The 18849-nt window shown below is 29.1% G+C and overlaps 1 protein-coding gene across 1 annotated transcript; it reads right to left on the reverse strand.

Moving 5' to 3' along the window:
* Positions 1-7523: 7523 nt before the first annotated feature.
* On the reverse strand, positions 7524-10924 carry LOC103484789 (AP2-like ethylene-responsive transcription factor TOE3). The gene is made up of 10 exons (XM_008442081.2): positions 9874-10924; positions 9647-9672; positions 9487-9517; positions 9298-9385; positions 9046-9191; positions 8883-8927; positions 8672-8766; positions 8394-8557; positions 8071-8298; positions 7524-7989 (listed from the first exon to the last, which is right to left on the reverse strand). Exons 1-10 carry the CDS (start codon positions 10362-10364, stop codon positions 7786-7788), a joined length of 1518 nt encoding a protein of 505 aa, XP_008440303.1. The 5' UTR covers positions 10365-10924; the 3' UTR covers positions 7524-7785.
* Between the last annotated feature and the right edge of the window lie 7925 nt (positions 10925-18849).

Here is an 18849-nt window from a genome sequence, read left to right on the forward strand (position 1 = left end):
CCTAATTAACATTAAGTGTTGAGAATTGGTTACATAAAAAGTTCTTTTTTCTTTGTGTGTGTGTATGTTAATTGTGTACTGCTTTTTGGGCATTAAAGGATTGTAATTAAAGGAGGAAACAAATTGGTTGGTCCATAGTCTGAGTGAGTTGAGTCCCCTTAATTTATAATCTCAACAAACCCATTCTGCCAACTTTCCAAAATAGGAAAGTCTTCAGTTGGGAAACTCAAATATTATGGAAATCATATGTAGGGATTGTGTTTTTTGTATAATATATAATGCAAAATAGACACACACACACATATATATAGCCCCATCTAATTCACCCTTCAACTCCTCTAGGTCTAAATGCAATAATAATAATAATAATAATAATAATAATAATAATACTACACCATGTGCATATACCCTACCTACTTCTCTCCATCCTTCACTTCACATTTATTTTTAAATTCAATTTTCACTGCCACATTCAATTCTAAGGTTACACATCCGACCTTCATATCTATTATTGCCAATTCTGGTTATGCCATCTGAGTTTAATAATGAAATAGTTATATGTTAATTAGATGTACATAAAAATATATATATGTTATGTTTGTGTTACACTTCAGCTCATTCTATTTAATAGGCTCATAAATGCTTTTCCCATTTGTCATATTGATGTGAGTTAGAATTTTGACAAAAAAAAAAGCATCTACAAAAGACGACGAGTTTGATGTCCATCTTATTTTGGATTTGTGTATTAGGGCATCTTTTGATAATAATTCATGGAAACGAACCAACTTTCAAATTAATTAAACAACTCTGACCATCCTCCCACTATAAATATTTTGCTTTTCTTCCTACTATAAATTTGTAAAGCTAAGATTTTTTTTTTTTTTTTTAAGAAAAAAAGGTAATTTTTTTTTTTGTAATAATATAAAATTTTATGTTTTTTAAATCTTTTATTAAAAGAGAAAATAATACTACTAATTAGAATATCTATTATTTAAAAAGAATCAAATCAATTTTGACTTATTTTTATCACTTTAGGAAAAAAAATTAATTTATTTATACAAAATCTCTTTTGATTTATCATATCAGGAAAAAAACAAAATAATTTATTTTATACAAAATTCTTTTAATATCATATTTTGATTTATCTTTGTCGTTTTAGGAAAAAAGCAAATAAATTTATTTTGGACAAAATCTTTCGACATCATATTTTTACTATTTTAGAAAAAAGAAAATTAATAAAATTACATAATATCTAATTTGATATTATACTTATTAAATTTTTCAAATTTGTGGCACACCCTATTTATAATAAATAGGGACCTTTGTCATTTGGAAGAGGGAAAAAAATTGTTTAAAATCTCTACGAAAAAAGTGTTTAGAGAGAATCTCTGCGAAAAAGTTATTTGAAAAAACATATTACTTAGCTTTTTTGCTTTATTGTTTTTATTTTTATCTCCATATTGTCTATTTTTACCCTAAATCTAATACTATAACGAAGGAAAAACTTAGTTGGAGGTTGCATTGGGTAGAGTTTACTCCCAATCCGCACCTCATACAACAACTAATTTTCTTTGGAATTGAATCCTTATTTTTGTTCTTCTCTTCTTTAAACGTAGAGAGAAAAAAAAATGTATCATATGCTTTTGTCATTTTTTTTATCATTATTCTATAAGAAAAAAACCTTTAACCTTTGAAATTATATTTTTTAAACTTCAAATTAAATATATATTTCCCTAATCAATTTTTTTTTTGTATAATCCATGTCGATTTTGCTAAAACAACCCTACGATGAAATCTAAAAAATTTTGGGTATCCGTTATTTCTAGATTCTTGAGGTGAGTGATAAATATCTTTAGGAGTCCGAGATTTGATCTCAACAAAAAATATTTCTAGATTATCTTAAAGTGAGGAATTTTTTCTCAATATAGTCTAATTAATTGGTGTATTTCACTTATTTTATGGGTTCATTGCTCGGGATCATTGTTTCAAATATTGTAGTGGTGAGCAATGAAATAAGACATAATTTCTTTTAAAAAAATGAATTTTATTTAGGACATTAAATTTGGTCACCGTTTTCTAAACCAGTTTTTATTTTATTTAAAATAATTTACTTTATTTCGGTGTCCAATCACACCCTAAAAAAAATTGGTGGCGACTATTTTTTTTTGTTTTTAAAATTAAACCCTTTTTAAAAATGTCGGCCGCTCCGCATCGTCTCGAATACATGGCGACATATACTTTAATATAACTAAATCAATTTTCTTTCTTCATTTGCTTTGTTTTTGTTTACTTGTTCTGTCACCTTGATTATTCTCAACATAGCAAAATGTTTGCCTAACTCAAATTTTCTATATCCCAAATTTGCTTTCCTTTTACTTTCTTTTTCCCTTTTCATCTTTTTATAAAAGTCAAGATTACTTCCAAATATAGAAAATGTAAAAGCATTTCTCTTTTTATTATTCTGATAAATATACATATATTCTATTTAGAAATGATTTGACGGATTGAATATTAAAATACATGTAAATGGATACTTATATATACATGCATGAATGAATGAATGATATACACTTAGTTAATTAAAAATTGAATACATGAAATACACTTTTCATGTGAGATGAAAAAGAAAAACCTTGATGTATGTGCAAGAATGAATCTACCTAATGATCTAGCTACTAGCTACTAAAATATTACATCCAAGCTATATTATTGGCCTGAAATGCATTTTAAATGAGTGGAAATCTATCAAATGAACTAATCTAATTTAATTGCATGTGAAATAAATGTAGGTATGCCAAAATGCATACATAAAATGCGCCCTAAATTAATTAACACTGATACACAAATAAAATATAAAATATGAAATATGAAAAAAGGGTAACAATAATTTTCATATTTGAAAGTTAAAAGAAAAATGTAATAAATGTACAAGTTTATAAATGAATAGAGAAGTTGAAAAAGACTTGTGAGTGACTTTTGAGATCAGGCATTATAAACATCAGAATAGGAAAAGATAGATGACTTAAATTTGTTCATCACCATCTTCTTTCTGTGGTCCTAATTTATATGTATATATATAAGATGACACCCATTGACTTTACCCTTTTCTTTTTTCTTATATATTTTCTGTTATCAAATCCTCAAGATTATTACAATTGTATTTGCATCCATTATTAAAATATATATATATATATATATACCAAATTTATCGATCCTGGTTTCTTTTCTTCTATTCAAATCTCTCTCTCTCTTTTCCCCCTCACAAATGTATCACTTTTTATAGCATTTCAAAGTATCTAGTTCTCAAAAGGCAGTATTTTGACCAAGATTTCTTTCTTAAACATGGAAAAACAAAAGATAAAATATTTAGTAAACAAACTTTTTACAGAAGGAAAAGAAAAGAGAAAGAAAATCACTGTCAAAATGGGGCCTTGATTATTTAGAGAAGAAAAGGACAGTTTGCATTAAGATATGAAACAAAATATCATAGATAGAAACCTAATAATGTGGTCCTCAGTGTGAAATATTGAATGCAATAATGTTTCCTTTTTTGGAGTTAGGGGTGACATTTCTTTCCTTATTATGTATACATATAATTGCGTAATTTCAACTACATTTCATTAATCTCTTATGAGTTTCCTCAACAATTGGTTATTAATTATAGCTTTACCTCCTACAAAATATATATATATATATACCTCACAATATCTTATGAATTATTATCATTATTATTATTATTATTATTATTTAACTTTAAATTTGTTTCAAAATAGCTTTTCGATCAACCTTTTTTTTTTTTTTTTTTTTTTTGTTAAAAGTGAAGATAAGAAAAATTAATGACATTGACTTAGGTGTGACATGCTTTTTATATATATATATGCCTTTGAACTTTAGGTTAGATTTCAATTTTGCCCTTAATTGTTTCAAAATTTTCCATTTTCAACCTAAACCTCTAAAATTGTTTTACAAAATACATAACCATATGAACCACACATTAGATTCCTCTTTAAAATGAAGATATATTCATTGTGTGTGTGTGTGTGTGTGTGACGAAAAATAAAGGTTAAACTTGTATTATTTTGTGCATATTTTTGTAACCACAATGTGAATTAATTAATTAGAAGAGGAAGCCAAATAATGTATGTAAGAAGGATATAAGTTTTGTTAAAAATGTTGAGGAAGCCACATAAAGAAAAAGATGAATCTGATGAAAAAGGACAATTTATTGATCCTAAAATGTAACAAACATATTGAGAAACAATCATCTCTACATTCAATTGTCCAATTGTCTTTTATTTCTTCCTTTGTATCTTTCTCATCTTTACATATGCCCTAACATTAATTTTCCTCAATTGATCACATATAGAAATCCCAATTTTCCTCTATACATCTTTAGGTGGATTATTTACACCTAATTTTCTTTTTTATTTTATTGCAATACAAAAAAAATATACTGTAAATGAAAAAATAAACTAAAATATTTGTAAATGAATTTTTAGAATTTGCTACATTTTGTAAATAATTCATTTTGTTATTTTTTAAAACAACCTAAAAAAAATTATATATTCAATTATATAAGTTTAGAGTTGAAAAGTTGAAAAGTTGAGTAGAATCTTTTAAAAGTGATTAAAGTTTAGAGGGCATTTTTTTCATAATATATCTTTAATTATATAAGTTTAGGGTTGAGATTAATTAAAGAGAGAAGAAAAGAAAAAAAAAAAAAAAAAAAAAAAAGGAAAGAGAAGATCAGATTTAGAAAGATGATATGTATGTATAGAAATATAAGATGAAATAGATAAATGAATGAAAGATAGGCATTCCCTTTCATAGGGAACTTATCTCCTTTATACAAAGTGGGTGGAGAACCCCCCCCTTAGACCATTACCTATACAATACCTACCTCCCTATTCACACACATCCTTCCCTCTTCAATTTATATTTTATATATACACACACAAAAATTAATTTACTTTCTTTCTTTCTTTTTTTATTTATTTGGGTTACATTTTTTGTGGTCCTAATAAGTTAGTCCCAAACCCCTTTTCCCTTTCACTTTTAAGATGGATGTTCGATGCTCCCTCTCTCATCATATTCATTTTTATTTTGTTAGTTACGTTTTCATGTCCAAACATACTCTCTCTTTTATATTTTTCATTCTTAAAATCAACACTATCTGGAAATTTTAATAATCTGTCTTTTCAATATTTGTGACTATGTTTGTTCTTATAGATATATGTATACAAAAAAACAACAAAAGTCGTTAAAAATAAATTATTAATTGTTTTTAGTTACCGATTGTTACAAATTCATGATCAGGTAAGCTAAGGGAATATGATTTAGGTAATTAATCAGGTGGTAATATAGTAAAATGGAAGAGTAATAAATTGAAAAGAGATGCGGAAAAGAAAAGTAAGTTTGTAGAAGAGAGGTGTGAGAGAAAGAAAGGGACTAGGCGAAGGAAAAGCAAAGTGAATTATTTATAATATTAGAGAGTGGAGAAGACGAAGGGAAGCATGAAATTCCATAAATGGAAATAGCACTCTCTATATTTATGCAACCTTTCGTTTCACAAACGGAAACCATTTTCCTCTCTTTAATTTTTATCTCTCTCTCTCTCAACCCAATGAAAGCGATCTAACACACTCACTTTTCTTTTCTATTCTCCTTTTCCCTCCTGATTACTCTTTTTCTTTTTTCTTATTAACTATTTTTCCTTTTAAAAAAAAAAAATTGTATTTTCCCAACACCCAACACACAACAGACTCATCATCATCACCATTCATTTGGTTTATATTAAAAATTGAAGTTTTCCCCTATGGGGAATGTGTTTCTCTTTCAGATATATATATGTATTGCATTTGGTGTGTGTCTCTGTTTTGGTCTCTCAATTATTTTATTTTCAAGGGTACAACCTCAACCCTAATTCTTCATATAGCCTCTCATAGCCATAGGTAGTAGTAGGCTGAGATTTTTTAATCTCTTTCCATCTTACCTTTTTGCAGTGTTCCGTAGATTCGATGCAATGCCATTGCCAACGTATTCAATCCCCCCTTCCCCTCCCCCTCCCCCCTCCCCCAAAATAATAAAAGTCTTTTCATTTGCATTTGATAAAATGAAAAAGGAAAATGAAATCTACTAGTAATTACAACTTCAATTAAATTAGTATTAACCAATCACATCCCTCCCTAACCCCCAACCTCTTCCCTTTTCTTCTTTATTAATAATAATAATAAAAAAAAAAAAAAACACACAATAATCATATCTCAAATCCATTGGTTGACTACTTAATTAATCATTTCTTTTTTAAAAAGTAAATTAATCCCTACAAATGACAGGATGTGGTGCTAACCTTTCCAGACTTAATCACAGCATTTGATTAAAATAATGAGTGATGACGGAGTGAGTGACGAAATTGTAACCAAATATTTTATACACATTCCTACCAAACTTTACAAAAAACAATATTTATATATCCCCAAACAAGCTAACCTTTTTTATCTATTTAATTTGGTTTGAATAATCCCACTGTCATCGAACAAATCAAATCAGAATTGGAATTTGAATTTGAATTTTTTTTTTTTTTGAAAAAAAAAACGATTATAATACAAAATGACAACGTTTGTTGTTAGCTTCCTCGTATGCTCTCAAGTTCTTGGTTTGCTTTATCTTCACATGCATGTTCTGATTAAACCGGAACGGAAATCTGACTAAACCTTATTGATTATTATTATTACTCACTCCTCAAATCCCACCCCCCCTTACCCTTTTTCTCTACCTTTTTTACCCAATGCGGAAAACAGTAGAAAAAAGAAAAAGAAAAAAATGAATCTTTTAAGTTTATCGAGATTATGAGGATTATAATGGACTAGTTATTAATTAAAAAAGAAAGAGAAAGAAAACAGAGGAATGGTAAGAAGGAGGGGTGGTTTTGGGGGTAAGGATGAAAGGAACCAATCGTGATAATAATAGCACTGTCTGACTGCTTTTGGCTGAGGGAGAGAAAGAGAATTGATTCAAAGGACACCATGATGCTGACTATTCATTACCATTCAGTGACATTTCCAATACACTCTCTCAACACACTTCATTTTTATTTTTTAAAAATAATTCCTAATTTTGTATAAACCCCTCTTAATATTTATTTTCTGTCTCATCCCCCAAGTCCACTCCTACAACAAATTAAAATAAAAATAACCCCCTAAATACAAACTACTACTACTACTACTACTTATTATTACTATTATTATTTTATTTCCCATGCTTATTATATATATTCTATTTGAGACAACATAAACGGAATCTCTCCCAATAAAAAGAAAATGACAATCGTTGGAAAATGATCATTCAATTTGACGAGCCTACAAATAATGCCAACATTACTAGGTACTACTACAACTACAACTACAACTACACTACCTTCTTCCCCTTTCTTTCTAACATTTATATATATTATATTCAAAAGAGAAATGTGTAATAATAGGGTAAAGATAGAGGGTGAATAGGTAGACAAAAAACAAAGCAAATGTGTAAGGAATTGGGAATTGCTAATGCTAATGCACAATGAATAATTCTCGGTCAGAAAAATTCTACCCTTCTTTTTTTCTCCACCCATTGCCTTCAATTTTTACTACACTTTTTTCTTTCTTTTGTTTGGGAGGGACTTCATCTTTCCTTTCTTTCTAGATTCTCATCGGGAAATGGAGAGAGTGAGAGAGAAAAATAAATAAATGAAAAAAGTAACAAAATTAAGGTTTCATGATTTTTTTTTTTTTTTTTTTTTAGATGTCAAGAGGGTCTCATAAGACAATGAAAGCCATTGTTGTGCAGCCAATTTTTGGAAGGTCTAATCTGGGGTGCGAATCCTGATGATGCTGCAGCACTTGCAAGAACTTGAGATGGCCCCGATTGAAGATGATCATTTAAAGATAATGTTAGATCACTTCCTACTATTCGGCCTCCATGACCATTACTGCTGCCTGAAAACTCAATCTTCAAACAACAAATCCAATAACCAAAATCAGAACATGCATGAGGCATCTAAATTTTAGTACACGTTTTATTTGTACGTACTTGATAATTGAAGGTTTGATTATTGTGATTGTGAAGCAATATTTGGGAGTGGGGGTGATGATCTGGTGCACCACCAACCGTGTGCGGGCGGCTGAATTGAGATGGAGATTGAATGTGTGTTTGGCTCAGCAGCTGCATGGTTTCACTCTCCAGGTACCGATTCCTTCTCTCTACATTATTATTGTAATTCTTGTTTCCACCTCCTCCTCCTCCATTTTCCAAATTTAGCTTTTTACAATAATAAACATTCATTAATTCCCACTAAATTCAAAATGACCCCATATGTTTAATTAAAATTAATATGATAATTTCAAAAGAATTACCTGAAGAGGCCTAAATCCGTGATTGCGTTGCCAATCAGCTGAAGAAGAAGAAGAAGAATGGTGTTGTGGACCTATGGAACCATTATTTGAGCTGTCGTTTTGCTTTGAGCTTGAATTCCCTAAACTTAAATCAAGACTATGATCCCCCAAATTGCTACTTGATTCTGAATGTAATGTGAATTCAAACAAAAACACAAGAAAACTCATTACACCAAGTTAAAAACAATAATCTGTCTAAGTCTCTGTGTTTGCGTTTTTCTCTTAATTTTAATTTTTACCAGTTGTCGGATTCAGTTCATTCTCGTAGATGCTGGGGTCGAAATTGGTGACAGCTTCTTTGCCATTACACTTGATTGCAGCTTTATCATAAGCCCTATCGTTATCACCATCATGTGCACCGGATTTAATTTTTTTTTATTTAATCAAATTAAAACTTAGCTGTCCAGAGAGATGGAAAAATAATAATAAGAAGAAGAAGAAGAAACTGACCTTGCTGCTTCAATCTCCGTATCAAACAAACCCAAATAAACATACCTGTAAAATTGGGGAAGAGTAATTTTTGATTGATTGATTGATTAAGAAAATTTAGAAAAAACAAAAAAAACAAAAAAAAAAAAAGGGAAAAGGAGTAAATAAGAGGGGAAAGAATTACTTTTTGCCAAGAAATTGGCCCATTCGAGCTTCCCATCTTCCACACTTATGAAGCGTAACGCCTCTATATTTGGAGCTCCCTCTGGGGAATCCAGTGCTTTGTCGGCGAAGTACATGCACAAATTCCTCCTTTGTTAGATTTCCCATCTGTTCGTCCAGTCCACAAAAGTATATATAAAAAAAAACAATTAATAGTTTCAACAACCAAACAAACCAAGCCATGTATAATTGCAGAATTTAAATGGGATTAAACCTGTTTTAAATCGTCTTCGTAATCTTCGATGCTGAAGTTTATGTCCGCTTCTACCCCTCGGAATTTAATGGCCGCTCTATCGTAAGCACTGCACACAAAATAACGACAACAAAATGAAAATTCCCATTTTCAATTTTGAATTGTGGTTGAGAGAGAGAGAGAGCAGAAACGGAAACTGTGAGTGCTCACCGAGCAGCTGCATGTGCTGTATCGAATCCACCTGTAACAAATTCATTTGATGCGGTGGAGAAAAACACGATAAAACCCATCTCTCTTCGTTAGAACACAATAAATGAATTAATTGAAAGAAAGAAAAAAAAAAGAGTAACCAATAGAAAACCAAACATACCGAGATAGACTTGCTTTCCACAATCCCTGCAGAGAGCAAGAACACAAAGAAAAATTGGAAAATCAAATCAAATCAATTCAATTCAATTCAATTGCTTGCACAATTCCAAAAACAGAAGTGGGTTTTGGGAACAGAAATTGCAGTATAGAGAGAGAGAGAGAGAGAGAGAGAGAGATAGTGTATTTTTTTTATTAAAAAAAAAAAGAAGAGTAAAGAGAGAGGCGGACCAAATATGTGACTCCCAACGGCCGGTTCTCCGGTAGAAAGTGACGCCGCGGTACTGGGAGCTACGTGACCTTGGGCCGCGGCGGCTCTTTTTAATGGGGTGAGAGAGGTCGGTGGGGGTTAAAGAATTATTAGGAAGAGCGGCGAGAGGATCGGGATGGGCAAATTTGACCCCAACCCAGTGAGCCCGAGGGAAGGCGGCAGCGGCAGCGGGAGGGGCAGAAGTGGTAGAAGCATGTGGAAGGGGAGTTGGGATTTCAGTTTCTTCGAGTGGGAAAAACTGGCGAGTAACCATGGGGGTGGGTTCCTCTTCATCGGAACCACCTTCGACTTCCACCTCCTCTTCTTCCATAACCACAGCAGAAGAGCTTGAATTGGAAAGCGATCCCACTCTTTTCCCTTTTTCCTCATCTCCTTCACCTTCAATGGATGTCTTGGCGGAGGAACATTCATCCTCCTCCCTTACATCAGGCCAATCGTTCAGATCCCACATTTTTTTTTTCTTCTGCCTTTTCCAAAGGATATCTGAGTTTCAAGTCTATTTTTTTTCTCTTCTTTTTTCGTTTGGTTTTGTAGGGTGGGCTTATTTTACTTAACCGAAAGAAAGCCTCGCACCCCATCCATCCATCGTCCTTAATAACTCACCTTCTTTCTTTCTTTCTCTCTGTTTTTCTTTTTGGATTGATGAAGATTTTGCCAAAATGAAATTTATACAGAGAGAAAAGGGAGGGAGGGAGGAGGGAGGAAATGAGATGAGAGAATTGTGTGTAAACCTAAACCAAATGTATATTTATTTGTGTGTAATCTTAAGTTTGCATCTACCAGATTGTTTGTTTTTTGTTATTGGAAAAACAAAACAATGTATGAATGAGCTACAAAACTAGAATACAATTTGAGAGAGAGAGTGAATGAAAGAGAAATTAAAAAGAAAAGAAAAGAAAAAAAAAGAACCATCTCTTTCTTACACAACTTTCCCACGTTAGCGAAATCGAAAAGGTTTCTCTCTCCTACTCCATTTGTGTTACCCAATAATGGAAATAGACAGCGGAAGGACTAAGAAAGATAGCTAATTACTCAATTTCCTAAAATATCTATTTAATCATTCATCATTCACCTCAAAAACTCACTTCCTATTACACTCTTCCTTTTTTAAATATTTTAAATTTAAAACATACCTTCTCCCTATATATCTTTTTTTCTTTTCTTCCTCTTCTTATTTTTTCAATTCTCTCTTCTTCCCCACTCCCTCCATTTTTACTTTAACCGTGACACCCCCCCCCCCCCCCTTCCTAATTAAAAATATTCAATTTTATCTACACAATTTAGATAATTAACTAAAAATAACAAATATTGATCCCAACCTACACCACATTTCTTAAATTAAAATTTATTGTTAATTTATATCATTTTTCAACGATACCAACATATAACAACTATCAACTATCAATTACTATCATCGATGACTGCTATCAATTATAACTTTTAATTTAAGAAGTGTGTGAAACATATTAATAATCGTCTTAGACTTTTTACTCTTTTATCAATCTTTGTGTGATATATGTATTTATCTTTTTGCTATACATTTTGTTATTTTTTTTACGTAAATGTCATTTTGTTTATTAGTTAAATATTTAAGTTTTGTTCAATGTTTTTTTAATTTAAAAAAATCGGGGGTAAATCTTTAGGTATATTTAGTTAAAGGCAAGAATAACTCTTCAAAAATATAACTTAGGATTTGCCTTCATCCTAACGACAAGTTTGCTTCCTCTTTTCTCTCTATAATGTTGTTTTCTTAAATCATTCATTCACTTAGAATTTCTAAGTTATGGGTTAAAATAAATTTAATATTATATTATTTAACATGTTGATTAATACAATGGTTTGAATTTTAATCGGTATTATATAATTGCTACGATATTTACTTTTTGTAGTCCTTTTTCAACCATTGCAAACAATATTTTGGGTTTTTTTTTTCATTTAAACCATATTAACATTAATTTTTGGACAATTGTAAATATAACATAGTTGACTTTTTGTTGAAAATAAATGTAGATCTACACTTGAGTTCATAAAAAAAAAATACATTTTAGTAGTAATTTTAAAAGGAAAAAGAATATCTTAATAAAAGAAATTCTTGAACTAATTTCTTTGATTAGTTTTTTTGAAGTATAAATAATTTAAGAGAGGTTCTTTAAGAAGAAACTATGAGATCAGAATTTAAATACTTTAGATCTCCAAGAAATAGTTTGTTTTAAACTACTAATTCTGTGTTTATGTTAAACGTATGTTTGACTTTGTTGGGTGGAGCTTTGATTTTTAATGACTAACTTTATAGTTCAAATTAATAAATATTCAACTATAGCAATGCTAGTCCTAGTCTTGTGTTAATTCCTATTACTTCCAACTTGGTTGTGCTCATCCAAATTAAATACATAAATCATGTATCTCAAGTAGTTTGCTTATACTTGTATCCCTAAATTTTAATTAATTAGATTCGATGAACTCTCTTCCATTCATGTCCAATGTAAACAAATATATATATATATATATCACATCATAAATATTAGAGGAAACATTGGAATCTACAACAAATATTTTAACTACTAAGTAATATTCTTGTTGACAATAAAATTTTTGATATAAGTGTATATATATAGTGCTATTATAAATTGATGTGAATTAATTAATATATACATAACTTTCTACATATACAAAAATTAAAGGCATCACATAAATGAAATGAAAGCTTTCGAAATTTCTAAGAAAATTGACAAACATTGAAGTAAATTCTAAGCTCAATGAAATTAATTAGAGTTTAGTAAAGCAAAATCCTTTGAGGGAATTATTGTTTTTTTATCTTTTATTCGCACATTTGTTGACAATAAAGGCCAACATTTGATCACCTGTAACATAAAAAAACATGTCTAAAAGGTCTTTGGGGTGAGCTGACATCAATGTTGGGTGTTTTTTTAATGGGACATTGACACGATCAAATCAATAAACATAGTTTATAGCACTAAAGAGAATTGGGTACATACTTGGGTTGAAAGGAGAGTTACCTTATTATAAGTTATAAAGTAGGGATATTTATGGCTTGTGTTCACACACTTTTTTAGTATAAAATTTGACAGTGATGTTATTCATCAAAAATGTCCAGCATGTTATTTTTTATATATATAAAAAAAAATTAACTTAGTAATACTCACGAGTCCTCATGAATGATATGGTTATGAACTTGTAATGAGTTTTTGCTGTTTATGACAAAATTCTTAGATTAATAATCTTTCGCTCTTCAACAAATTTTCTTATTATTCATCAAATCAAGTTTTATTGGAGACTTTTTAGGTCATGTCATCTTATACTTTGTCAATGATCAATTCTTTACCCTTAAATCAACTTTCATATTAGTTGAGGATGGTTTGAGCTATTGAACTCTATCGAAGATAAACTAGAGCTATTGTATTTACTCGATGACCAACAATTATAAATTAACTTATATAGTTGTCGAAACATCTCAAAATAGTAAAATTTCTTATTATAAGGTGGCTTGCTATTTCCTTATAAGAATTAAAGTTTGCAACTTCTATTTGATATAGTAAAATTCATTTTTCCCAAAATTTGTTTATAGAGTTTTTCACCCAAAATCATTACGTGTTGTTCTCTCTTTTATTTTTTATTATCATTATTCTAAATACACTTTTGTTGTGATCTTGGTTGTCATTTGTTAAGATATATTGTGAGATGTGCAATGTTGTTTTTATTTTTACAAAAATGTAAGTTACCTTATATTCATTAAGTAACCTTTAGCATGTGTTAACTATGGGAAGACATACAGTTCAAATCTTTCACTTTATAGGGTACTAAACAAAATAAATCTTACCTTAAAAATGTTTGTAAAAAGTATAGGTTTTACTTAAACCAAAATTACCATTAAATTAAAAAGTTTTGTTTCTAAAATTTGTACATAAGTGTTATGTAAGAAAATTAAATAAATTGAATTTTCTTTTTATTTTAACTAACTATATCTTATATATCTTATATAAGAGAATCCAATTTTAGATGTTTATGATAAAAGATCATGTTAATCACTGCTAAATTAAATTTACTTCTAAGAAAGTCTGAATCAAAATAATTGTATTGGGATTAACTTTTAAAGTGTCTAAATTTGAAAAAAAAAAAAATTTTAAAAAATTGAGAGCTTTTTTTTACTTCTCAAGATGTATTTAAAAAAATGATATTGTAAAATAATTTATTTTTTAAAAAAAACTCAAAATCAAAATTTAAGAAATTAAGTTTTCAAACCAGATTATTTATATAAACATTCATACAAATCCTAACAAAACAGGTAAGTGTTTAAATTTTAAACTTATTTTAAAACATAATTCAAAACCCATTAATGTAGTGTATAAGTTGAAAGTTGCATTATAATACTCATTAATAAATTGCTCTAATGAATGAACTGTTGGAATTTTTATGAGAACTACTCATTGAAATAATTGTCTGTTCATCTCTGGTCAAAAAATTGAAAGTTCAAATTAAGATATTTAATACTCTTTTCAATGAACATTTTGACTTAAAACCGAATGAGGCCATTTTGGTAAATCCAGCGGTCTCTACATAATCCAAAATTCTGGAAGTATTTTCATATGTTTGAATTCACATAATAAAAAAGTGTTTTTGAAACACCATATTTATTTATTTATTTATTTATTTTCTTTTCTATAAAAACGTGTCTGTATATATATATATATAGATAGATATAAATGTATGTGTATATGTTTTGAGATTGGGAAAACAAAATTAAACAAATTAAACCAAACACATCATTTTATCAAATTGCGACTGAAATTTGAATTGAAAATACTTGTATTTGATTAGATGGGCATTTCCAATTTTACCCCTAAGAAGAATAGTTACTAATTCTATTAATTGTTTTTTAATAAAAGAAAATAGTTACTTATTGAGGTTGAAAAACAAAGTAATCAGTTAGCAGTTCAAATTAACTTTTAACTCTTTTTTTAAACACTTTTTACTCTCCACCAACCTTAACTTTCTAATTTACAATTACATACACACCCTTTCTATATTTTCACACAATCCATCTCCACCCTTCAACAAATCTATTTACAACAAGTAAGTCCTTTATAAATTTATCTTCAAATTATTCCTTAAAAAGGGAATTAATTGTTGTAAGGGGGAAAAAATTATAGGATCGTTATTGTAGCACAATTATTCCAATTATTGATTTTAATTAAAATAATAATATGTAATCCTGAACAATATAGGTTGTCTGAAATAAAAAATGGAAGATTGCCTTCAAATGGAGATAGACAGAGAGAATGGGAAAAGGTTGTCTACACATAATTTAGGCACAAACACCTTTCTTTTTTCCCTTTCAACATATATATATATATATATTAAAGCAACATTTAAATTTGTCTTTTACAATATATGTTTGTTTCTCATAATTATCTACTTAATGAAATTCTTCAAACTTGTCACTCTCCTACTGGTTGTTACGCTAAATATACTTTATTCAACCAAACCCATATACTATCTCTAACTTAAATCTATTGAAGCATATAATAATTTCTTTGAAATTTGTGAATAAAATGAAAAATAATTTAATAATAATAATAATGAGTTAAAACATCATAATGTGAGTCTAACGTGATAATCAATAAAAATAGAATTGAAGACTAGAATATAATTATATATTTAAGATCGATATTTACGATTGATTTTTTTATTATAGGTTACATTTGTTAGATAACATTTGTGTAGGTGTATAAGCATCGATCTAGTTAAACAGTTTTTGTTAATGTGTATTTTATTATGTGTTTTAGAGAAATAAATTTAGTTTAATGAGAATTGATATGATTTCTTTCTAATTTTTTACCTTTGCAGTTGAGATTAAAAAAAGTCTCATCCTATTTTCTAATTTTTTTTCCACACGCGCTTCTCAGTCTCTTCTCTTCTTTTCTCTTGATTGTGTGTGTGTGTGTTTTTTCTTCTTTTATAATTTAGATATAATTGATTTTCCTGTTTTAATGTCTGTATGCAATTTTGTTGTTTCCCAATTGGAAAATGGATTTGCTAAATATATCCAACTTCTACATTTCGGGTTTTTGAGCAATCATTGAATTCCCTCTATCTTTTTCACCTCTCTGATCCCTCTCTCATCTTTTTCTTTCTCTCATTCTCAATCTTTAATCATTTCCTTAACTACCATATCATAATTCATCTTACTCCTTAATTGCATTTTAAGTTACAACCCTCCGTTTCATTATTTAATATCACATTTGTAATGTATATATATATATTTCCGACACACTAATATTCGCATGTGTTAAAATTTCTAAATTCTTTTTTTTTTTTTAATAACTTTCAAAACAATGAAAAATCATCTTTTAACTACAAAATAAATCTACCAAGAAAGACTTTAATTTTCCATTAAACAAAAGTAGATTGATCTGGGATTGCAGTAGTATGCACATATTGAACAACAATTTCAAAGAAGAAGTTGTATGTTATATATGTTATAACTTACTCATGGGTAATTAAAATGACATATCTTATGCTTGCATCTCACTAAATAAACAAGATACATAATATACACACAAAAAAGTAATGTTTGTAGATTCTTTTGAAAGTCTCCGATGAAACAAAAGAATAGTAGAAAAAGAAAAGAAAAAAAAAAGGAATTAATTTGGAAGAAAGCATTAAAATAAAAAGTAATCCATAATTGAGTGCTGGCTAGATAAAGTAAACACAGCCATTCTAAAAAAATAAACAGAAAAAAAAGTTTCTTTATATTGTTTCACTAAAAATAGATAAGACAAGTTGTTAGGGAATATTTTTTTTTATTATTATTTTAAAAGAAAAGAAAGGAAAGGAAAGAAAAGGAAAGGAAAAGGGATGAGGCGCGTGTAAGACACCCTAGAGAAGTAGCGTAGTTAAAACCCTTGACCAAGGCATCTCCACCATACGATTAAAACAATTAGATTTGTATGATTTTAGAGAGATAGCATCATCCTTGACATCATCCACATTATTTTTTTTTATTCTTTTTTATTTTCTTCCAATTATTTAATTCCTAAATCCCAATAATTTTCCAATATTCTGTGAACTTAAAAATTACATTATAAAAATAGAGAGAATGAGTTGGGAGTAGATGCTCCACATCTATAATTTTTCACTGATAAAAATCTTTTTGATGTTGTTATTGTAGGCGCCTGATTTCAAGAACAAAAAAAGAAAACCAAATTCCAAATTATAAGAGTGGAAAAAGAAGAAGAAGAAAAGGCAGTTAGAATTAATTAATATTTGAAATAAACAAAGTGAGAGTGAGGGTATTAAAATAATAACGATAATCATAGTCAGCCAAAAGAAGAAGCCACGTCATGGGTAGCCGACAGATTCTAAGATGAGACCCAAAAATTTCGAACCAAAAGAAAAAAAACCTAAATTGTATGTCTCGTGAGATACGTGTGAGCGACCTTCCCATAATGGAAGGGGGACGAGGCTAAGACATCGGAAGATGAATTTTGCAAAGTGTAAAGAGTGGGCCCAGCCCAGGCCCACCTCTCTCTTTCTTCGAGTAGCCCACTAGGCCCACTCTATTATTCCTCTCTATCTCTCATCTCCCCCCCAATTTTAACCCCCTCCAAACATTCCTTTTAATCTCTCCATTTTTACATTTCTATCTCTCCATTTGTTTTACCTCACGGTGGGTTGATGAGCAGTGGCCAACTTAATTGCAAGTATTTGCATTGAGTCAAACCAGGTAAATTTGAGAGAAATAGTACAATGATCGAAACAGTTGGTTGTATGTGTACGTTCATTAAGCAAAATGGCATTAATTGAGAGTGAAAATAAAATACATTAGATTAGCTAGTTGGAAGGGTTTTTTTCTTATATCAATAAATATGTTAGATTAACTAATACGAAAAGAAACTTCTTTTTATTAATTGATTGAAGTATTTTTTTTTTCTTTTCCTTTTTTAATCTAAACTAAAAGAAGGCTTATAACATAAACATTGTATGGAAGAAGGAGATATAAAAACTTGACTTAAAATCAAACTAATTGAAGATTACTTATTTATACATTAACTCAAAGGAATATATTTGGACAAAAATATATATAGAAAAGGGAAATGTGGGAGAAAATTGTTGGATTGGATATATAAGTATAAATGTATGTATGTATGTCACAAAAGGGATTTGGCTGTGTCTAAAAGTAAAATGTAAAGACAAGTCAAATTTAGGAAAAACGTAAGGTATGGTTTAATTGGATGAAAATATGATCACATCAATTTCCAAATGAGTTAAATAAGATGGTATGCATGTCCACACATTTGTCTTTCCAAAACTTGTATGATTATTGTACTTTAGTTTCTAAGCACAATGCATCGAAAAATGTGTCCAAATCATGGTAATATAGTAAATATATATATATATATATTGGTAGCCTTGACCTACCTTTCTATCTTACACAATTTAATTTACCTTGCTTCATTACAATTAATTATCTTAATTAATCTAAAATATTCGGTAAAGCCTAATAAAGAAGTGGGTATTGTAGATATTGCAACTAAAAATAGCTAGAAATATAATAAGATGTAGAATAATGTAGAAAACACATCAATAAATCAATGGTTATTATGATTGTCTTGATTAACATTTAAGTTAATCATTAGTTACTAAAAAGAGTTTGAAATCAAATATTTTCTTTGGTAGAGGCTTAAAGGCTTAAATGATGAGAAAAATTAAAGTTTTATTTTTGAAATTTGTTTTATTTCTTAAACACATTAAACAAATTTACAATAAATTTGGGAGTATTTATCAATAGTATGTGAAGGAGAAGGAGAAGGAGAAGGAGAAGGAGAAGGAGAAGGAGAAGGAGAAGGAGAAGGAGAATTGTTTTGTTTATAAAGGTTAGAAGAATAAGAGAGGTGTCTTTGATGTGTGGTGTGCCC

This window comes from Cucumis melo, chromosome 8 (genome assembly GCF_025177605.1).
Source record: "Cucumis melo cultivar AY chromosome 8, USDA_Cmelo_AY_1.0, whole genome shotgun sequence".
NCBI lineage: Eukaryota > Viridiplantae > Streptophyta > Magnoliopsida > Cucurbitales > Cucurbitaceae > Cucumis > Cucumis melo.

Excerpts from the sequence above, each read along its gene's own strand:
- LOC103484789 (XM_008442081.2), bottom strand. The coding sequence starts at position 10,364 with ATGTGGGATCTGAACGATTGGCCTGATGTAAGGGAGGAGGATGAATGT. Across the intron at positions 8,299-8,393 it reads ACGGATTTAGGCCTCTTCAG|CTAAATTTGGAAAATGGAGG; the intron begins GTAATTCTTTTG and ends TATTGTAAAAAG. Across the intron at positions 7,990-8,070 it reads ATCAAACCTTCAATTATCAA|ATTGAGTTTTCAGGCAGCAG; the intron begins GTACGTACAAAT and ends TGTTGTTTGAAG.